General features: G+C 42.8%; 1 protein-coding gene across 1 annotated transcript; it reads right to left on the reverse strand.

Annotated features, from left to right (window-relative positions):
- Positions 1 to 418: 418 nt before the first annotated feature.
- LOC132210112 (probable G-protein coupled receptor 139) lies at positions 419 to 3,309 on the reverse strand. Its single transcript, XM_059649479.1, has 2 exons — positions 3,231 to 3,309; positions 419 to 1,326 (listed from the first exon to the last, which is right to left on the reverse strand). The coding sequence occupies exons 1-2, from the start codon at positions 3,307 to 3,309 to the stop codon at positions 419 to 421; spliced, it is 987 nt and encodes a 328-aa protein (XP_059505462.1).
- Positions 3,310 to 24,147: the final 20,838 nt, after the last annotated feature.

The raw sequence follows: 24,147 nt of genomic DNA on the forward strand, positions 1-24,147 counted from the left end.
GAGAAAAAAAATTGGAGAACAACAAATCTCTTCACTTCAACGCATATTAGAGAGATATAAAATCAATATCCTTGATGTTGCAGAAATATCGAGTGTCCTTATTCATACTTAATATTGGTATTCAATTACAAATCAGACTTCAGATGATCAGTTTTCCAGAGAAACTAAAACCTGAGGCTAGCGCATCCTCAGCAGGATGTTGTCAGCACCCGTGAATGGGTTGGAAACTAACTGGGAACAAGTTACAAAATGAAGATGTGGAAAAATTACATTATTTTTGTAAATTATGGAATTTTGAGAGTGCTAATGGTCTCAAATGAAACCATTAGAGATCTTCAATATGAGATCATTTGTGAACCCAACTGGAGCATGACAAAGCATCACGATAAAGGACTAAAGTGTTTCTTTATTGACCTCATCAATTGCTGAATTTCACAATCATAGCAAATGGATATAATATTCCCCTCTTTAGCTCCTCTCTGAACTTACGCTGGGTTCCTGCATAAATAAATGGATTAAGACTGGAACACAAAAACTGAAGCATGTATGCATTTTCTTCAAGAATAAACGTAGAGTCACTGAAATCAGAATCCGTGAAGTAAGTCACATTTGCAATGCGAACATAGACTACGGTCATAAAATATAACATGTATAATGCTATGAAGCTACCAGAGATGGCAAAGAGTAAAACAATGGACTTTCTCCGTTTCTCCATCTCTGGATCTCTCTGATTTTCTCCACTTCTCTGGGGCTGGAGTCTTCTGCGAGCTCGGTTAGCCACTATAATATGCCTAACAGTGAGAGCATTGAGCAGCAAAATCACAATGAACGGCAGGCAAGGACTAAAAACCACAAGAATCAAGTCATATGCGACCCACGCTGGTGACGTGTAAAATGTTGGTTTGACAACACAGAACCAAGGAACATTGTCAATTACGTACAGAGGTTCAAATACAAAATACCAGAAGATGTTTCTTAAGTAGCTCATTGTGCAGACTATTCCTATGATCCACAGAGCTGTTTTATTAGTGCAGTGTTTAATTTTCAAATTCTGGCAACAAATGGACACAAATCGATCGAAGGTGAAAGCAACTGTTAACCAGGCAGAACAGTCTATGGATCCACATATTAAAGCAATCCGCAGGCTACAAACAGGTGTGATGGACATGAAACTGAATGGGAAATAAATGCCAGTGATCCGGTTCAGTATTACAGCAGTGATAATGACCAATAGATCCGTCACTGCCATGGACACCAGGTAATGAGCGAGACATCTGGGCAGACCACACCTTCCTCGAGAAAAGATTAGAATAACTACAATGTTCGCTGCAGAAAAAAAAACCAGAGAGACAGAGAGGTTGAAAGGGGGATGTTGGCGCAGATGGTAAAAAAATACGTATTGGTGTCTGCACACGTGTGTGTCTGCATGTGGAAGAGAGGCAGGGACTGACAAAAGGAGTGATTATAGCAAGTAAACTTAGCTAGCTTTCAGCAAAATGGCCACTTTAATGGATCGAAGTCGGATTTAGAGGTTTGTGCCAACATCTGAGTCCAAAAAACTTGATTTCAATTGATAACTTGCATGCCTGCAATAATAATCACAATAGTGGGAAGGTCAAGGTGAAAAACAGTTAGCCCAGCAACAATAAATGTGGAAACTATTCGAGTGGTATGTCCTGATGGACAAAAAAAGTCTTAATCCAAAAAAAATTGTGCAGTAATTTATTGAATACATACACTCAAATAGTTTGCAATTCAGTGAAGAGAACTAACTTTTCTTTTACACTTTGTGGTAAAGATTTTGCCAAACAGACTGATGTAATTCCGAGGTCATCTGAGTACCCATGAAAGGCTTCGGGAATATCCAACTTATCAATGATGCATTCTAATTCTCTAATTCTGATTCTCATTCAGGTAAATTAATCATTGTTCTCCTGCTATGCAATACTTCTGCAGAACGAATCTGGATTGTTGGCATTTACAATAATTGTCATGGTCACTATCAGATGCTGGACACAGAAATTATGCTGTCACACTGTGTGTGCTGAACACAGTGAAGGAAATATATAGTTATTTTGTCGGCAGAACAGAATATTGCTGAAAGACACCTTCCCAATTATTGTTTTTTTTGCCAGACAAACATAATCTCTTCTCATGCAGTGTAAGTGTTCACAATTTATGTTGGCGTTTCTGGTGAATTGTCCTTATCAATGCAAAATGAGAAGCTCTGCCAATTTGCATTTTTCTCAGCAAAAAAAAAACCGGAAAGAAAAAAGGAAGATTGCAGTGCATTTTCGAAGAGTAGAAGGAGGACGGAAAGAATGATACAGTAGGTGTTACTGTATCGCAGTTATAAGCAAGTAAAGGAAGAGGGGAACGGGGAAGACCAAGCTATTTCAGCGACTGAAAGCAGAAAAGCTGCACACACCCATTCAGGAAGAATTAGAAATCATGCACCAACAGATCTAATTATTGTGGTCATCCTTTGGCTCATGTTAAAAAAATGTTGGATAATGTTTATCCAATTAATTGTATCTTATAATAAATGGATATTGTTTAACTTCTTTGTTTCACCATTTTTTTCATTTACGAGTATTCTATTGATACTGTCAACATCGAGGAACCATCATCTGTGTAAAATTTAACAACTTAAATGTCCTTACAACTTGATGTCACTGTAATACTTCCTCTCCAAGAAAACATGCCAGAACCACAACATAATAAGATCTACAACATGCTGGTTGTGTATACATTGATCAAGGTTTACAGTCTCAATAATATAAAAGAATATAACAGAATCAGAAATTGTTGGAAAAACTCAACAAGTCTGGCAGCATCCAGAGAGAGAATGCAGAGTTAACGTTTTGGGCCGGGTGAACATTCTTCGGAACTAAAAGAACGTTATATGCACCAAAAAGCTAATATAATGCATGGAACAAGTACATAATTCGGATCAAGTGAAGTAATGGCACTGTTAAAGGGGATAATATGTGCCAAAACTACAAATTTTGTTTGTAGAAGTGAGAATATGTATTGTTAAACTTGATAATAAATTCTGTTCAAAGCAAGAGATTAGCCTTTACAGGCATATATTCTCAAACTTATTTGTGAAATAATACCCTGTAGTGAACTCAGAAGATTTGATACCATTCAAATAAAGACGCCATGCCTTAACTTACAACATTGATACAGCTCACAGTGATTCCCTTCGCCACAACTGAATGCATTACCTGGAAGCCCGACAGCTGTAATGACGGGATAGTAAATGGCAAACAGCAGACCTTTTGGTGTCCCGTGCATTTCTACCATGTTTTGCCATTCTGAGTGTGAATTTATGCACAATGGTAGTCTCCAGGGAGATAATTAGTTCATTTGATTTCAAAAATAAAGTTCTACTAATTGATGCAAACATGTGACACAGGCATTTTGTTTTGCTTTTCATTGAAAAGAATCGTCGTCAACTTACCGAATTCATATCTGAAGTGAAATCCCAGAATTTTTAGAATGATAGAAGTTAGATTTAATCCTATAATGAAAAGGAATATAAAATGCGTGGTTTCAATGTTAAAAACAACCGCTGCACATGAAGAATTGTGAGGGTTTGCGGTGATTTTGGCGCATCTTTTTGCTGACAACAAGTGTCCAGTCCAGGAGACAAATACAGCCATGTTTTGTGCAGTTTTCGACATTTTCACAATTCTTCAACCATGTGATCACAGCTGACAGGCAACATTATTCAGCAGCATTTTGAAAGTGCACATTCACTTTTGTGCAATTACCTAGATTCAGTGTAATATGTACAACTGAACATAAATCCTTTTTCCCTTTCTGGCGAGCTCTCAGTACACATTTATCGATGTCATTGATATCAAGAATTAGATTTAGGTTTATTTAATATTGTCACTTGTACCTAGGTACAGTGAAAAACGTGTATTGTCGCCATGCTCTTGCACCACAGAGTCATGAATAAGTAACAGAATAAATGGCATAAATTGTAACATTCTTAATAAATTGATATTAAATTAGAAGTACGGAAAGAGCTTCAGCAATTCCACTTTCTCCTTCAGTAGGCTTCACCAGTACTGCTCCTAAACTCTCTATTCGTTCCACACCGTCCTTCGTGCCCTAGCAATTTGCTCCTGCTCTACGGCCCTTGGCTCAGCCGCTACGGTGCCTGTCGTCTCCGAACTGGAGAAAGTCTCACTGGCCGAGTCAAACACTTCCTCAGATGTGGTTCCCAGTTGACCTTCAGTCGTTCGGAGCCACCACCCGGGATGGAGGGGCTTGGAAATATGCAGGAGTCCAGCCTCCTGCAGGAGAACATGAGGAGGACCCCGCCCCAGGGTCTCCAACAGCCAAAAGATAAACATTACTGAGCTGGAAAGACAACGTTGACGCTGGGAGGATGCGGCCGAACCCACCGCATGAGCCCGTGAGTGGCTGACCACCGTGAGCAGGAGTACAACATTACTAAACCCAATGCCGCCACCTTGAGATTTAAAACTGATTGACATAACTGTTGGTGTGGTGCGGTGAACATTGCGGCGGTTGATTTAACTTCGGAAACATTGTGTTGGTTTTGAAGATGTGTGGTTAAAAGCTGAGTAGATCTGTGTTGATTAACTGCAATAATGTTCACGGCATCATAAATTACATTCCAATGTCCTGTTTAAATCCATACTTGCACACGCCTTCAGAATCATGCATTTTTCAAATTCTGTTGCTCTTTTCTCATTCAGCTTTATTACATTGTAAATTAGTCATAGCCCTGAGATAAATGCAGAATGCGTTTATCAGGAAATTTCTTTTCAATGTGGAATTTGGGTTGGAAGTTGAAGGAACCAGTGCAACAAACGTTTGATGCAGGCAGCAAAGTATCCAGGGTTGAAGATAAATACGCTTATTAAAAGCAAGATCGAGAAGCCGACCTGCAGTAAGCCTCCATTCCACATTGCCTACAACAGACAAGAAGGTCTTTTGGCCCATCGTGTGGTTACTGGTCAAAAATAAACACTCAGCTATTCTAATCTCGTGTACAGCACTTGACTCAGAGCCACCTTTACCACTGTGTCGCAAATGCGTATCTACATTTCTTAAAAGTGATGACGATTACTAACTCCAACTCCTTCACTGGCAGTGAGTTCTGGATCCCCATCGGTCGCTGGGTGAAAGAGATTAACTTTACTCGCATCATTTGTAAAGCTCCTGTGTCTTATATTCAATTTGTGCCCCTGGTAATTGACCCCTTCACGAAGACGACAATCTCAATCCTGTTTATCACATATAATTTTATATGTCTCACTTATGGCCCCATCGATCTTCTGTACTCCAAGAGAAACAACACTATCCAATATGTCCTTATGAGTGAAATTCTCAAGCCCTGGCAAAATGTGAGAAAATCTCTTCAGTAGCCTTTCCAGTTCAATCAAGCCCCACATTTAATACGGCTTCCAGAACTGTGCCCAATATTCGGTCTGTTACCTAAACAACACCTTATACAGTTCCAGCTTAAGCTCCATGATTCTAAAGAATATTCCTCAGCTAATGATGGCATTTGTCCCATTGTCCTGATGAAGGGTCCAGGCCCGAAACATCGACTTTCTTGCTCCTTTGATGCTGCATGACCTACTGTGTTCCTCCAGCTCCACATTGTATCGACAACTGTCCCAAATGCCTTCTGAACCACTTTATCGACCCGTTCTGAAATCATAAAGGAGTGGGATGCACGTACAATGAGATTTTTCTCTTCCTTGTGCTTCCTAATGATCTACTGTTCATTACACCCTCTTGCTCTATCCAAATACATCACGTTTCAGTTATCTGGATGAAATTCTATTCATCATTGATCAGCCCAAATGAGCAACCCGTCCATATTTTCCAGTAATCTATCGCACAGAGCAAAGGCCGAACATTGTTCTCTGCTGAAACACACGAGACAAATAACAATAAAATAAAAGAACAGCGCAGGAACAGACCCTTGGCCATCCAAGCCTGTGTTGATCATCATACCCTGACTAAAACTGAAAAAAAAACCTTCTATTCGTCTGACCATCCAGATGCCACTTAAATATCACCAATGTGCCTGTTACCACCACATCTTCTGTGAGTGCGTTCCAGGCTCCTACCACTTGTTCAAATCCTTTGTCGCACATCTCCCTTAAAAGCACCCCCTCTCACACTGCACCTGTGCACCCTTGTAATTGAAAATTCAACCCTGGACTGGGGCACATACGACTATCTACCTTATCTAATGCATCTCATAATTTTGTAGACATGTATCAGGTCTCCTCTCAGTCGCTGTCTTTCCAGTGAAAACAATCCAAAGCTTTTTAACCTTTCCTCGTTGCCAATGTCCTCGAGGCCAGGCAACATCCTGGTGAACCAAGTATGCACTATCCGCAAAGCTTCCACACGCTTCTGGTAGTGTGGTGACCAACACCATAGACATTATTCCAAAAGCGGCCTAACGTGGGTTTTGTGTGTCTGCAACATGTTTTGCTACTCTTGTACTCCATGCCCAGGCTGTTGAAAGCAAGAATGCCATCTGCCTTCTTAATCATGTTGCCACTTCTAGGGAACTGTGGACCTTCATGGTCAGATCCATCCGTACGTTAATATTCCTAAGGGTTCTGGCATTAGCAGTATAATTCACACCTAAATTTGATCATCCAAAATGCATCACCGTGCATTTGTCTGGATTAAACTCCATCTGCCATTTCTGTGACAGTGAGCAGAAAAGTTAATTGGAACACAATCAACACAGAGGAGAAGAAAGCCCAAGAAATACTCAAGATAGAAGGAAACACCGCAATCCTACCGGGGGAGATCGGACGCATGACAGCAATCCTGAATAGAGGCCAAGACATGGAGAAAGCCAATGCAATATTAGCAGATACCAACACCTACCAACAGATGTCAATAGACTCAACACAACAGTGAAAGAACCGTGTTACAAGAGCCCTGAAGAAATTATCCAGCTTGGCAAACATCAGCAATACAGACTGCCAAACAATGAAGCCAGAGTGATCCAACACACCCACTTCTACGGACTCCCTAAGGTACACAAAATAACGGTCCCCATCAGACTCATTGTCTCTCTACCCGGCATGCCAACATATGGATGAGCCATAGAGCTACAACAGAAACTAAAATACTTGCCTTACAACACTACCCACTCCTCCCCAGAATTCCTCAACATCACTCAGGATACTAGAATAGAAGAGGATGAAATAGTGGTATCCTTTGACATAACAGCACTGCTTAAGTTCTTAAACGTTGACCTAACCAAACAGACAAGTGCCACACGGCTGGACAAATCAGGAAGGCAGACACCCCACAACACCAACAGCATCAAGAAAGACAGCACCCTGCAAATGCTGTACCTCACTAGCCCTATGTTCAAACAAATCAACGGTACACCAATGGGATCCCTGATATCAGGGCTGATAGCAGAAGCGGGAATGAAAAGGTTACAATTGAAAAGACCCTCCCCTTTCCAACCTAAACTGTGGGTCCACGATTTAAATGACACCTTTGTGAATATCAGAAGCACAAGTATAGAAAAAACCCACCAATACATAAAGGCCATCCTCACTAGAATAAAATTCCCAAAAAAGACAACAACAACACCTTCCTGGATATAACAGTGGAACGTCAGAACAATGATGAATTCCAGACTAGCACAGACAGAAAGACGCCACATATGGACCAGATACTTAATTGCACCAGCAACAACCTCAATGCCCATAAACGGATCTGCACCAGGATGTTATTCATACAAGCCACAACACACTGCAACAACCTAGAACTGCACATAGCAGAACAGGAACATTTCTGCAGAGTTTTAATGGATACCAAAAAAGCACCATCTGCCATGACATCATTGACAGACCACAACAAGAAGGCACATCACAGCCTGACACACCAGTCACCCTACTGTACGTCAGGGACCTATCAGAGATGGCCACACGACTCCTCAGACCCCTAGGTATCAGGGTAACCCACAAACCAACAACCACTCTGTGATAGTTGCATAAAGAATGCCACACCGCCAACCAATAAATGTAATGTAGTACAGCAAATAGCATGCATGGACTGTAAAAATTATTACCCAGGCCAAACTGGAAGAAAACTGGTAATAAGGATACACCAACACCAAATTGCCACCAAGAGAATGACCAATTCTCACTGGTCTCAGTATAAGTGACTATTAAAAATCTGAATCTACATCTTACCTTTACACAAGATGTCAACTGCAATATTCAGACCTGAAGATTCTTGAGCTGGGCACATTTATTACAGATGGATTCTCAGTAAACCACTTTAGTATCCAGCACTCCCTCGCACTTAAATAACAATTACCTGTGCAAAGTGACAGAGAAACATCACAAACTGCAGCAGGGAGAGCAACTAATTACAGAGCAGTATTTGTAAATATTTCCAGTTTTCGTGGTAATACCGGGATATTCAGTTAGTATTTTGGTCTTGAGTACTTCACTTCACTAAATTTTCTTCTGTCGAATGAAAAAGAAGAGACAAATTGGTTTTGTTTTATTAACCACAATGAAGTGAAAAGAGCAAGAACTCTGAACAAATTAATTCAGAAATTGATTAAAATGAGATGCGTCTGGCAGCACAGGTGATATCTTCCTGCTGTCGTATGAGGGAGCTGTTGGTCACCTCGATGAACTACAGAGAACACATGTCTGGGAAGTGTTTTCATCTCAAGGAACTTCTGGCAAACCATAACCGATGAAGGTGCAACATCTGTCCATTTACCTCCTCCACGACCAACTCCCCCCCCACCCCCACTGCCAAGTATCCATGGGTCCAACCATACCTTTCAGGTGAAGCAACACCTCATCTGCACTTCCCAGAAGTTTGTTCTACTACATCTGCTGCTCACAATTTGTTCTCTTGTACATTGCAGAAATGAAGTGTAGACCGGCTCACTTCTTTGCAGAACATTTATGTTCTGCTCATAATAAAGGCCCTGAAATACCTGTTGCCTGCCACTTTAGTGCACCACCCTGTGCCCTGGCCAACATTTCTGTCTCTGATTTGCTGCAGTGTTCCAGAAAAGCTTACTACAAGCTGGAAGAACAACACCTCATTTTCTGTTTGGGGACCCTGCAGTCTCTGGAGTCAATATCGAGTTCAATAATTTTAGGGCCTAAAATCTCCCATGCCCCAGCCTCCTACCCCACACACCAGGCCTTGTTACCATATAGCCTGCCATTACACACACCCTGTTGCCCTTTTAATAACCTGCTGCACCTGCAATCCTACTTTTAGCGATTCATGAACAAGGACACCCAAGCCGTGCAGCGTGCTGCAATTATATTGCCATTTAAAACATAGTCCATTTTGCTGTTATTCCTGCCACAATGTATGACCTCACGCTTACCAACATTATACTCCATCTGCCAGACCTCTGCCCACTCACTTAGACTATCTACATCCCTCTGCAGACTTTCAGTGTCTTCTGCACACTTTGCCCACCCACTCACCGTAGCGTCATCTGCACAGTTTGACACATCACACTTAGTCCCCAACTCCAAATCATCTGTGAAAATTGTAAACAATTGTGGTCTCAACACTGATACATGAGGCACACCACAAGCCACTGACTGCCAACCAGAAAAAAAACTTCCAATATATCCTTACGCTTTGCTTTCTACCAGTCAACCAATCCTCTATGCATGCCTATACATTACCTGTAATACCTTGCAACTTTATCTTATGTAGCAGCCTTTGGTGTGCCACCTTATCAAGTGCCTTCTAGAAATCCAGATACAGTACATCCACAGGTTCTCCATTGGCCACCATGTCCTCAAAGAATTCCACCAAATTAGTTCAACATGACCGTCCTTCATGAACACAGGCTGGGTGCTCCCAATGGGACAATTTGTATTCAGATGTCTTGCTATTTCTTCCTTAATGATAGATTCAAGCAATTTCCACACTACCAAAGTTAAGCTAACTATCTGAATGTAACCTCCTTTTGGTCTACTTCCTTTTTTAAACAGTGGCATCACATTGGCTGTTTGCCAATCTGTGGGAACCACCCCAGAGTCCAGTGAATTTTGTTACATAATTACTCGTGCATTTGCTATTTCCCCCATCACGTCTTTTAGTACCCTGGGATGCATTTCATCAGGGACAGGAGACTTGTCTACGTTTAGCCCCTTCAGCTTGCCCAGCACTGCTTCCTTAGTGATAATGATAGTCTCTAGTTCTTCACCTGCTGTAACATTCTTGCATTAGTTTTCAACATATTATTTGTTTCTTCCACTGTGAAGACTGACACAAAATAATTGTTTAATGCCTTGGCTATTTCCTCATTCCCAGTTATCAATTGTCCTTCTCATCCTCTAAAGGACCAATGTTTACCTTCACCACACTTTCCAGATTTACATTTGTATAAAAATCTTTTGCTGCTGTTTTTATATTTTGAGATAATTTACACTCATAATCTATCTTATCTTCTTAACTATTTTTGTGGCTCTGTGTTGGCCTTTAAAGATTTCCCAGTTTAACACTTACACACTAATCTTTGCTTTTTTGTATTTTTTTAAATCTGCTACCTTTGTTTATTTCCTGAGACATCCATGGTTGACCATTTCTTTTCCTGCAGCTCTTTCTTATCACTGGAATATACTTCTGCTGAGCACTGTGAAAAATCATTTCAAAGTCCTCCACTGTTCCTCAATTGACCCACCATAAAGTTTTTGCTCCCATTCTACCTTAGCTAACTCCTTCCTCATTCTTTCATAGTGTCCTTTGTTTAAGCACTGGACACAGGTACTGGATTCAACCTTCTCATTGTCCATCGGATGGCACGGTGGCTCAGTGGTTAGCACTGCAGCCTCACAGCACCAGGGACCCAAGTTCAATTCCAACCTCGGGCAAATGTCTGTGTGGAGTTTGCACATTCTCCCCATGCCTGCGTGGGTTTCCTCTGGGTGCTCCGGTTTTCTCCCAAGGTCCAAAGATGTGCAGGCTAGGTGGATTAGCTATGTTAAATTGGCCATAGTGTTCAGGGGTGTGTGGGTTATAGGTGGAGTAGTCTGGGTGCGATGCTCCAAGGGGCGGTGTGGACTTGTTGGGCCGACAGGCCTGTTTCCACACTGTACAGAATCTAATCTAATCTAATCTCTCACTACCGCCCTGATATCATCCTCAAAGATCAGAGCAACACCACCTCCCTTACCTTCCTGTCTGTCGTTCCAAAAAGTTTGATACTCCAAGGATATTTAACTCCCAGTCATGACCATCCTGCAACCACGTCTCCGTAATGGCCGCTAAACCAAATCCATTTGACATGATTTGCGCCGTCAACTCATCTATCTTGTTTCCAATGCTGTGAGCATTCAGATAAAGTGCCCTTATGCCAGTTTTTGCACCTTGTTTTTGGGTCTGATCACCTACATGACTGACAGCTCTTGAGCTCTTCTTCGCTTTAACTTCTTCCTAATTTCCAATGGAGCTGAAGCTTCCTCGTCAACAGCTAACCTGCTGTTTCTCGTTACATTAGTTGTTACTCTCTCTCAATGCTCACTTCTCCTCACCCTCGCCTTACTAGTTTAAAGTCCCATTAACCACCATTTACCCTTTTCGCCAGAACACTGGACCCAGCCCTGTTCAGGTGGTGTCCCTCCCAGCGGTATAGATCCCCCCTGTCCCAGAACTGATGCCAGTGCCCCATGAAAAGGAAACCCTCTTTCCCACACCATTCTTTTAGCCACGTGTTTACTTCCCTGATCCTCGCCTCACTCTGCCAATTTGCACATGGCTCGGGCAGCGATCCAGAGATTATGACCCTTGAAGACTTCAGATTAAATGAGACCTTGGTCAGATGGGCTGAGGAGTGGCAGTTTAATTTAGATACGTTTGAGTCACTTTTTTTTGTTCAGGCAAATCAGAGCAGCATTTGGCAATATGCTGTTTCTTGTTACCAAAGAAAGAGAACTTGGAGTGCAGGGTCATAGTTCCCTGAAAGTGGAGCCACAGGTCGACAGGAGGGTGAAGGAGAAATTTGCTGTGCTTTCCTTTTTTGGTCAGTGCGTTGGAGATAGGAATTGGCAGGTCATACTGCAGCTGTACAGGACATTGGTTAGGCCATTTTTTGGAATACTGTGTTCATTTCTGGTCTGCCTGGCACAGGATGGATGTTGTTAAACTTGAAACAGATCAGAAAAGACTTACAAGGGTTTTGTTGGTGTTGGAAGGCTTGAGATACAGGGAGAAGCTGAATAGTCTGGGGCTATTTTCCCTGGAGAATCAGAGGCTGAGATGTGACCTTGCAGAAGTTTATAAAATCATGAGGGGCATAAGTAATGGGAATAGTCAAGGTCTTTTCCCAAGGTAGAAGAATCCAAAGATAGCGGGTGTAGGTTTGAGTCAAGAGGGACAGTAATTAAAAGGAACAGAAGGGCAAATTTTGTAGGCAGAGGCCTGGTGCATTTATGGAGTAAGTTTCCAGATGAAGTGGTGGAGGCTCGTACCAAAATAACATTTAAAAGACATTTGGATGGGAATATGGATAGGAAGGGTAGATAGAGATATGGGTCTTTTGCCAGCGAATGGGACTAGATTAATTTCCGCTTTCTGGATATCATGAATGAGTTGCACCAAAGGGTTTTGTTTCCATGCTGTACATTTCTGAGCCTCTCTGGCTCCTCTCCATCCAGTTTTAAATCATTTTGGTCACAATAGCTACTTTCCAATCTCTAAGATCTTTCCAGGTTCAGAGGAGCTCTGACAACCTTGGAATTGCCTCAATATTCGGGGTTAACACAGTGTGGAGCTGGAGGAAAACAACAGGCCAGGCAGCAACAGTGGAGCAAGAAAGTTGATGTTTTAGGTCAAGGGTGAAGGGAGCTCATAAATAAATAGAGAGGAGGGGTGGGGCTGGGGAAGGTAGGTTGGATGTGGACAGGTGAGAGCAGGTAGGCAGTGGTGGGGATCTGTCAGTGAGATGGGAGGAGCAGATAGGTGGGAGAGAAGATGGACAGGTTGTTTCAGGTCAAGGAGGCAGGAGTGAGAGGGAGAGTTAGTCAAGTGATCTGGCTGGGTTTGGGGAGATTTTGAAACTGGCAAAATCCACATTTAGGCCATTGGGCTGGTGGCTCCCAAGGTGGTATATTAGATGTGCTCCTCCAGTTTGCGGGTGGCATTATTGTGACACTGGAGGTGGCCCAGGATGGACATGTCACCCAGGGAGAGGGCGGGGGGAATTGAAGTGTTTCACAACCAGAAGGTGTTGTCACTTTTCACAAACAGAGAGCAGGTGATGTACAAAGCAGTCTCTGAGCCTCCACTCGGTCTCACCAATGTAGAGGACGCTACATCAGAAGCAGCAAATGCAATAGACCACATTGATGGATATGCAAGTGAGCTCTTTCTGAGGTTGAAGGTTGTTTGGCATCTTTTGTGGAAGTAAGGGTCTGAATGTTGGGCCAGTTGTAACACTTCCTGTGGTTGTAGGGAAAGGTGCTGGGGGTTCTGGGTCTAGTGTGGTACTGGGTCTGGGACTGTGGAGTGGACGATGGAGCGGCAGAGAGCGTGGTCCCTATGTAAGGCAGATAGGGGTGTGGAAGCAAATAGATCTTTGGTTGTCAGGTCGGACTGTAGGTGGCAGAAATGGTGGACAATGATACAATGGATACGGGGGTTAGTGGAGTGATTTGTGAGGACAAGGGGGATTCTGTCTTTGTTTTTGTTGGGGGGAGGGTGCTTGATGGCAGAGCTACATATTGTTTAGCCCCCATTAACAACCCTCCCAGACAAATCGTTGTCAACTCCTTTGTCTGTCCAACTGCTCATCTCTCTCTTCGGGCACTATCCTATCAATTACCCCATCTCCTTCCCTATATTCTACAAATAAACTAACGTTTTCCCAGCTACCATCAGTTCTGAAGAATGGCCACCAGACATGAAACGTTAACTCTGATTTTTTTTTTTCACAGGCTCTGCCAGACCTGCTGAGATCTTCCAGCAACTTCCATTTTTGTTGTGACTGTACAGTGGCGGCAGGTCTTCGAAACAATCGGAATGAATGAGGGGGTCAGACCAGTATAAACCACGTGACGTGATCGTGCTCGTGTGCAGGGGAGGATCATTGTGACCAAGGCTCTGAGTCCTGCAGAAAGTGCACGACATGGTACAGAAAGACAAACAGCAGAAAGCAGGAGGGAAATGGTGTTAGTGTGACCTGAGAGGCTTTAAAAACACTTGATGTAAGTTGGAAAACACAAATTTTAAACTCCCAGTCCGATGACAGCAGTACACAGGAAAGGTCCTCCAATGGCGATACGCACGAGTGACCACTACCATCTTTATTGAGGGCAATGAATGATGGGTCACATGCATGGCTGCAAACAAGCAGGTTAGACCAAGGAGAGCCAATAAGTGTTATCTATCTGAGCTACAAGTAAGCCTTTGACAAGGTGCCGCTCAAGAGGCTGCTGAACAAGTTAAGGGTCCAGAGTATGAGAAGCAATGTACGAGCAAGAATAGAATATTTGCTGCTTGGCACAATGCAGGCATTGGGGTTACAAGGTCCTTCTCCGAATGGCAGCCGGTGACAAGTCATGTTCCACAACAGTCAGTGTTCAGACCACAACTTTTCACTCAATACATCAATGATCTAGATGAAGGAACTCTGGCTAAGTTTTCAGATGATACAAAGATAGATAGAAGGACAGGTAGTGTTGAGGATGCGGCGAAGCTGCGGAAGGGTTTGGACAGGTTAGGAGAGTGGACAAAGAAGTGGCAGATCGAATACAACGTGGGGAAGTCTGAGGTCATGCACTTTGGAAAGAAGAATCGTGGTACTGAATATTTCGTAAATGGGGGGAAAATTCAGAAGTCTGAAGGGAAAAAAAACTTGTGAGTTCTAGTCCAGGATTACTCAAGGTAAACTTGTGGGTTGAATTGGTATTTAGGAAAGCAGATGAGCAGTTGGTTAGAAAAAGGAGTTGATAACGACTTGGCTGGCAAGGTGGAATAGTTGTTAATGTGGACGAACAATTGGCAGTTCTGCCCTCACATACCCTCATCCCAACAAAAACATTTATGTCACATTCATAGATTTAAAAAAAAAATCAAGAAACCTATCCCATGAGGCCACAGGCGACCTCATGTCACGAAATGAGTAGGCTTTCAGGAATGTCTTACAGCTGTGCCTGAGAGGTTTCAGATGGGATTTTCTAACTGCGTTGCCTTGGCAACTGCAGAAACAGCCTCAAATAGTGAAGCGACGAAAAAAAAAGCACATTGCTGGAATCTGAAATGAAAGGAGTGGTCAAGGTCTCAAAAAGTTGTGCAATGCAGCAAAATTGAGATGATCACTGCCAGTGTGAGAATTTTAAAATGTTGCTCATAAATCAGAGCCATTTGATGGATGGACAAGTTTTAGTACAATTAAGCATGTGGACAGCAGAACTTTAGATATTCTTGAGATTACAGGGAGATTGAATGTGGGAGGCCAGCTCAGTGGATTTTGTTAGTTAATTCAAAAGGTAACACAGGAATGGATGAGAATTTCAGTAAATGATTTGAGACTCGGGTGGATTCGGGTGATTTCGCTGTCATGGAGCAAGGTGGTCTTGGGACGGGACTAGGTTGTCACTCTCACTTCACCTCTGGGTTTCAGCTGTTTGTCAGTTTTTTAATCAAGTTTTCAACAAGGTCACAAACTGAGTGGACCTGATGGAAACCAAACTGGGCATCTGTGAGCAAGTTATTGCTGAGCAATTGCTGTTGAACAGCATTGTTTCTGACACTTCTCGTCATTTTCATGATCAAAAGTAGACTGATGAATGGGAATTTGGTGGGGTTGTATGTGCCCTTTGTCTTTGTGCTCAATGTACCTGATCAATGTTCCACATTGTCGGTAGATGCCAGAACTATAATGTTACTGGAACAGCTTGGCTTGGTGGGTGGCAAGTTCTAGAGCACAAGTCATCAGTACTATTTTCAGAATGTTGGCAGAGCCAATAGCCTTTGCACGATTTGTCCATTTCTTGATATTATGTGAAATGAATCAACTTTGCTGGATTGACATCTGTAACATTTAGCATCACTGCAGAAGGCCAAGATGTGTCAGCAACTTGGCATTTATGGCTAAAGATTGCTGCAAACGATGTAGTCTTCTGTGTGACTGTGTTGGGCTGCCCCATCAGTAACGGTGGTGATTTTTTTGTGGTACCTCCTCCAGTGAGCTCTTGAATTGTCTATCACCATTCACGACTGGTTGCGGTAGAACTGCTGTATTTAGATCTGATCCATTGGTTGAAGGATTGCTGAGCTCTATCTCTCTCTGCTGCTTGGTATGCAGGCCAGTCCTGTTTGGTAGCTTTACAAGGTTGTCACCTCATCTTTAGCATGCCTGCTGCTGCTCAGGGCATGCCCTCTTGCACTATCCATTGAGTCAGTGTCAATTCCCTGGATGAATAGTAATGGTTTTGTGTGGGATATGCCAGGCCATGATGTTACACACTGTGCTGGAATATTATTCTGCTGCTGTTGATGGCCCATAACGCCTCATAGATACCCTGTTTTGAGTTCCTACATATGTGCCAAGTCTGAGATTACATGGTGTGGAGCTGGATGAACACAGCAGACCAAACAGCTTCAGAGGAACAGGAAAGCTGCCGTTTCTGGCCTAGACTCTTCGTTTTTGAATAAGGGTCCAGGCCAAAAAACTCAGCTTTCCTGCTCACTTGGCCTGCTGTGTTCATCCAGCTCTACACCTTGCTATCTCAGATTCTCCAGCATCTGCAGTTCCTACTATCTCTGTTCCCAGTCTGTTCCATTTAGCACAGTGATGGTGCTACACAAGATGATGAAGGGTACTCTCAATGTGAAGATGAGGTTTTGTCTTCATAATGACTCTGTGATGATCAGCCTTACTGATACTGTCATGGACAGATGCATCTGCAGCTGGCAAATTCATAACAATGATATCAACTACGTTTTTCTCTCTCGTTGTTTCCCTCACGACCTGTTGCAGACCCAGTCGAGGAGCTTGTCTTTTAGCCGCAACCAGTTCGATCAGTAATCCTGCTGCCATGCTGCTTTTGATGGTGGACATTGAAATGCCATACACAGAGTACACTTGGTGCCATTTACACCCTCAGTGCTTCATACAAGTGTTGTTCAACATGGAGTAATAGTGATTCATCAGCCAATGGAGGATGGTATATGGTAATCAGCAGGAGCCATGAGAATTCTTGTTGTCCGGCGTCAATGCTGAGTGCTCCCAGGTCAAATTATCCTTGTCAGTATGTCTCTGTGCTGCCACCTCTGAAAGGTCTGTCCTGCTGGCAGGACATGACATGTAGAGGGATGGTGGTTGCTAGTGCCTGAATCTTTGTATTAAAGATATAATTCCATGCGTATGAATGTGCCAGGTTGTTTCCTGTCTGTAAGACAGTTCTCTAAAAGTTGGCACTAGCCCCCAGGTGTCAGTCAGGAAGGCTTTGCAGAGTTGATAGGGCTGATTCTTAAATTGTATTTTCTGCTGCTATCGTAGATGTCACATTGTCCATCTATTTTAATTCATTTCTTCAGACTTCACAGTGATTAACAAAATGAGTGGCTTGCTGGGCCATTGTGAATTCAGTAGGTTTCTTATTCTGAAGGACATACGTAATTTTTCCTGCCATTGACCATGCTTCCCGAGCCATCGCTTGATACTTAATTCCAGATATATTCTCTTGACTTCATATTCTGCCATGTGCCAAGGAGGTATTCAAACTCAGATATTATTTTCTTATGCTGGATAAAAGTTAAATACATCAAGTTTGTTCATTCATTTTCAAGTATCTCTAATACAGGTTTCATTTCTTTGCAAAACAATATCCAGAGTCCTGTCTCCTCCAACTTCCATTTCAAAAACAAGACTGAGCAGCACATGGAGTTTGTCACGAAGGTTACAAAAGTCTGATCAGCTGCCTCTGCTTCTTCCCTCCCTTGCACTAGCCTACGAAGCCAACCTGCCTTGCATGTTGCTCTTCATTTTAGTCCGAAACTTACAGCTATCTCGGGTCCCTTGTTAAGCCTTACCTGAGCTCATCTTAACGTTTTACCCGTCCTAAACTACGAACATTCCAACTCTCTCCCTCCTCCTTCTTGTCAATCCTTCAACCCAATTCACAGGTATTGTTCCGAGTTCTGTCTGTCCATCTTTTCTCATTATGTTGTTCACACCCATTGTGTTTAAACATTATTGCCAACGGTTGTTGAAAATTCCTCCTCCATCTCCACTCTCCCTTTCCTCTCAGAAGCCCATGTATTGGTGTCAGTCAAAGATATATCCTTGCCCCTCTGCTTCTTGTCTTCATACTCCAGTGGGTGGCATTATCCAAAAGAAGCCTGTGTGTTTTCACACGTATATTGACAATGCCCAGCTTTACCTCACCATCCTCCCTCTCCATTGCTGCACAGGTACTCAATTGTCAAACTACTTATCGTGCTTCCAGTATTTGATTCCCTTAAAACTCATCCAGTAAAACTTTCCCATGGTCAAACCTTTTGCTTTCAGTTGTTATTCCAAGTTACCTTCCCACTCTACTGAGTCCCTCCCTCTTGTCAGGAACTCCCTGAGGCTGAACTACACTCTTCATGGTATTGCTTTCATACCTGACCCCAAGGTGAGCATCTGACCTCACATCTGCTCAATCACAAACACCAGGAATTTCAATCTCTAAAACTTTTCTTCTCTCCACCTCACCCTGGCTCATTTGCTACTGAACCCCTTACCCGGGTCTGTGTTGCCTTAAACGTGATGATTCTGAAACTTAATCTTTGATTTCCTGACTGATCAAGAATTAGGGATGGGAAACATCTTCTCAGCATTTAGCCTGTCAAATCACTGAGGAATCCTATACATTTCACTGACATCACCTCTCATCCTTCCAATTTCAGTAAGTAGATTCACAACCTGTTTAGCCTTTGCTTAAAAGATTATCCCTGGTTAAAAGATTATCCCATCAAACCAGGGATAATTCTAGCTAATCCTCCGTGAAATGCCTTTAATGAATTGATATATTCCCTTAAATAAGTGGGCAAAACTGCTCACATTGCAACTATGCGCTAGCTTTCATGTTTCAGGCACAATTACCCCCAAGTCTCTTTGTCTTGTAACTTTCTTAAGTTTTTGCCATTTGAGTAATCCTGTTCTTTTGTTGTCTTCTCCAAAATGAACAAATTTACATTTTCCTGAATTATACCCCATCTGCCAACTGGTTGCCCAGTTTTTTTCTTCATAGAATAGGATCTCTACAGTGTGGAAACAGGCCCTTCAGCCCAAAAAGTCAACACCAACCCTCACAGCATCACACCTGGACTCATCCCTCAGTCGCCCACCTAATCTACACACGCATGAACACCATGAGCAATTTAGCCTGGCCAATCCATCAAGCCTGCACTTCTTTGGACTGTGGGAGGAATCCCACAGAGACACAGGGAGAATGAACAAAATCCACACAGACAGTCACCCAAGTGTGGAATGAAACCCTGGTTTCTAGAATTGTGAGGCAGTAGCGCTAACCACTGAGCCACCATGTCAGCCCACATCTGGTATCAACATCTTTCTGTAAACTGTTTGTCACCCTAACAGAACTTGACTGTTCTGCCTTTTGTCTGAGATCTTGAATTTATTATGGGGAACAAGGAAATGGCAAAAGAGTTGAACAAGTACTTTGGATCTGCATTCACGAGGGAAGACACAAGCAGTCTCCCAGATGCTATACTGGCTGAAGGACCTAGGGTAATGAATCAACTGAAGGGAATTTATATTAGACAGGAAATGGTGGTGGATAGATTATTAGGTCTGAAGGCTGATAAGTCCCTGGGACCTGATGGTCTGCATCCGAGGGTACTTAGGAGGTGGCTCTAGAAATCGTGGACGCATTGGTAATTATTTTCCAATGTTGTATAGATTCAGGATCAGTTCCTGCGGACTGGAGGGTGGCTAATGTTGTCCCACTTTTCAAGAAAGGAGAGAGAGCGAAAACTGGGAATTCTCGACCGGTTAGCCTGACATCAGTGGTGGGAAAATTGCTGGAGTCAATTATAAAAGGTGAAATTACGAATCATTTGGATAGCAGTAACAGAATAGGTCAGAGTCAGTATGGATGTACGAAAGGGAAATCGTGCTTGACTAATCTTCTGGAATTTTTTGAGCATGTATCTATGAAGATGGACAAGGGAGGGCCAGTGGATGTAGTATACCTGGACTTTCAGAAAGCCTTTGATAATGTCCCACATAGGAGATTAGTGAGCAAAATTAGGGCACATGGTATTGGGGGCAAAATACTGGCTTGGATTGAAAATTGGCTGGCTGACAGAAGCAAAAAGTAGTGATAAATGGGTCCATTTCGGAATGGCAGGCAGTAACCAGTGGGGTTCCACAAGGTTCTGTGCTGGGATTGCATCTATTTACAATATACATTAATGATATAGATGAAGGCATTAAAAGTAATATTAGCAAATTTGCTGATGACATAAAGCTGGAAGAAAGGTGAAATGTAAGGAAGATGTTACGAGAATACAGGGTGACTTGGGTAGGCTAGGTGAGTGGACAGATGCTTGGCAGATGCAGTTTAATGTGGATAAATGTGTGGTTATCCACTTTGGTGGCAAGAACAGGAGGTAGATTACTATCTAAATGGAGTCAAGTTAGGTAAGGGAGAAGTACAATGAGATCTGGGTGTTTTTGTACATCAGTCAATGAAAACAAGCATGCACGTACAGCACGCAATGAAGAAAGCTAATGATATGCTGGCCTTCATAACAATAGGAATTGAGTTTCGGAGCAAAGAGGTCCTTCTGCAGCTGTACAGGACCCTGGTGAGACCACACCTGGAGTATTGTTCGCAGTTTCGGTCTCAAATTTTGAGGAAGAACATTCTGGCTATTGACGGGGTGCTGCATAGGTTCACGAGGTCAATTCCTGGAATGGTGGGACTATCATATGTTGAAAGATTGGAGCAACTGGGCTTGTATACACTTGAGTTTAGAAGGATAAAAGGGGATCCGATTGAGACGTATAAGATTATTAAGGGATTGGACAATCTGGAAGCAGGATGCATGTTTCCACTGATGGGTGAGGACACCGTTTTAAAATAAGAGGTAGGCCATTTAGAACAGAGTTGAGGAGAAACTTCTTCACTCAGAGAGTGGTGGATATATGGAATGCTCTGCCCCAGAAGGCAGTGGAGGCCAACTCTCTGGATACTTTCAAGAAAGAGATAGATAGACCTCTTAAAGATAGTGGAATCAAGGGTTATGGGGATAAGGCAGGAACAGGATACTGACTGTGGATGATCAGCCATGATCATAAAGAATGGTGGTGCTGGCTCAAAGGGCCAAATGGCCTACTCCTGCACCTATTGTCTATTCTTCTAAACTCCCTATTGGGAGCAGTGGGCAGCCTTGCTCATATCTAATCACTATCTTTTTAGGGGACATGGTTTAGAAAGATTGGGAGGAACTTGCTGCCCATTAAGGATAGAGATAACTTGTTCTTTGAGCTGCAACAGCCTTTAACACACAATGTCTTAATGAAGAGATACAGTGGCCACACGGAAGGAAAGAAATGAGAACAAATCCTGCTCTCCGTATCTCAGTAACTCTTGAACATTCTGTCCCATGCTGCTCTGTTCAATCCCAAGAAGACCCAAGGCAGAAACACATATAAACCCACATAATACTCCACTGAATTGACTGCTGACCTCCACTACAGGCAATGCTCCCTCTCTCCGACACCATGGCACAGTGACATCACTGTGTAAAAGGTAAAGTCCCCATTGTCCTACCAGACTCTCGGTTTGCTGTCTCATTTGAGAGAGATGTCTGGTGGGTTTAACCTGAAGGTTACCATGTCCCAGGCAAGGGGAGAGGTTGAGGAGACTCCATCTAATCTTGATGCATACCAGCAGCATCCATGTTACATAAATGAAAAATTTAAAAACAAAACCCCACACATGCAAGTAAAATCCCTCATTCCTTAAACTATCCTGGTAAGTTTCCTCCATTCACTCTCAGTGACACTGCCATCCTTCCCAATGTGTGGGTAAGGTTTGCACAGATCCAGATGCTCTATCTTCCTGTCTGTGATGCCATCATGCAGTGACAATTACACTGAACCTCACTGTTTGTAAGGGTGGTAGATACTGTAATCCTGATAACATCTTAAGATGTATTTAGATGCACACTTGCAACACCAAGGCATAAAGGTCTGTAAGTGAAATGCTGGAAAATGGGATGAGAAAAGTTTGGTTGTCGTTTTCTTTACTGGCACAGCCCCTGTCGTTACAGAGCCTTTTTCGCTCCTGTAGGCATTTGAGACACTTAATATAGAAAAATGACAAGCCACATTTGAAACCAGGTTGGACAGGGTGATATTGACGTGACACATGATTGTTCAATGTTTTTTGGAGGAAAGTGAGGTAGAGAGGCAGAGCAGCAGAGAAAGAAACTCTGGAGCACAGCGCACAGGAATCTGAAAGTGACACCATCAAGTGTAGAAATAATAAAGGGCATCTGTCCTCACAAGACTGGAATTAGCAACAAACACCTATCCTCTACACTGACAATTCTGAGATATCAGAGATAAACAGGTTTACGAGGACAGAGACAGGGAGGATTGTGAAATTGGAGGATGTTACAGAGAAAGAGATGTTTGTGATGCCAGAGACAGTGAGGGTTCTGAGGCTGCAGGGGAATTATGGATATTGTGAGAGTGGATGAGGTAACAGTGACAGGGAGAACTATGGCATTGGATGAGATGATAGTGACAAGCTGAGTTGTCAGGCAACAAAGTTGAGATGACAGGGATAGGGAGGGTTGTGAGGCTGGATGAGGTGACAGTGAGAGGGACAGTTATGAAGTTAGCTGACATGACAGTGATGGATTGTTGTGATGTTGGATGAGATAACAGTGACAGGAATTGTTGTAGTGACTGGAGGAATTTACAGAGATTTCGGGAGTAATACTCATAATGTCATTGAGCTCAGAAACAGACTGTTCGTTCCTGTCTCAAATAACTCAATCAAATTAAATCAAATATAAATCCTATCTTTCAGAATCACCACCAAAAACCTAACCACCATCTAAGTCAGACTTGCAGGTCTATGGTTTCCAGATTTCTCCCTGCATCCCTTATTAAACAAAGGTGCAACATTAGTTACTCTGCAGTTATCAGCCATAGTTGTAGATGATGCAAATATTCCTGCAAATGGCCCTACAATTTCCTCCCTCCTTTCTCACAAAATCCTGGGATACCCTAGATCAGGTCCTGGAGATTTATCCACCTTTGTTTTCTGAGACTTTCAGTGCATCCTCTTCTGTAATCCATGAGCTGTTGCCGAAATATCAATATTTATTTAACCGCTTTCTATAGCCTCAATTTCCGTTTCCACCTAAAAAAATGTAATACATTTATTTAAAATCTCTTCCATCTCCTGAGGGTCAACAGAAAGTCAACCTCTTTGATCTTTAAAGAGCCCTACTATTTCTCCAGCTCTCTTACTTAACAATTTTCTTGAACTCACTTGTTCTCCTCTCACACAATCCCCCAGCTGAAGGGCAGTGTGAACGCACTGTGTACCTGTTGTCTGGAGCAGGCGCAGTGAAGCTGCCACCAGCAGCTGGCGAGAGGGGGAGGGGTAGCTGGTTGAGTGACTTCTCACTCTGGCCTGATCTGGTAACCAGCTGCCCTGGAAACGTGGTCCCAGGAGGGGGAGGTGTAACAATGCGTGGGGACAGGATCACTTGCCCGGGCGTGGGGACACTGAGGATATCACCGCTGAGCACAACAATTCCTATTAGTTACTTGACTGGCACTGCCGATCTCGCCTTTTGAGCTTCAGAGTGAAAGTCCCACCCACACCCCCACCATCTCTGTAACATCTCGGACCAAAGCAAGAGCTCCCCTTCTTTCTATTTCTTTCCATGTGATGGGAGGGAGGGAGAAAACTGTTCACTTTACAAAAAATATGCAGGTGCACAGTCTTTACCTAGTGTAGGTATGTTGATGTACAGAGACATTTGATCAATTTCAAAGCTCACCATACAGATATATAATTGTATCATCATTTTACTGACACCTTTAATAGAATAGTGTTTAATAAAATC

This window comes from Stegostoma tigrinum, chromosome 10, assembly GCF_030684315.1.
Source record: "Stegostoma tigrinum isolate sSteTig4 chromosome 10, sSteTig4.hap1, whole genome shotgun sequence".
In the NCBI taxonomy this organism is placed as follows: domain Eukaryota; kingdom Metazoa; phylum Chordata; class Chondrichthyes; order Orectolobiformes; family Stegostomatidae; genus Stegostoma; species Stegostoma tigrinum.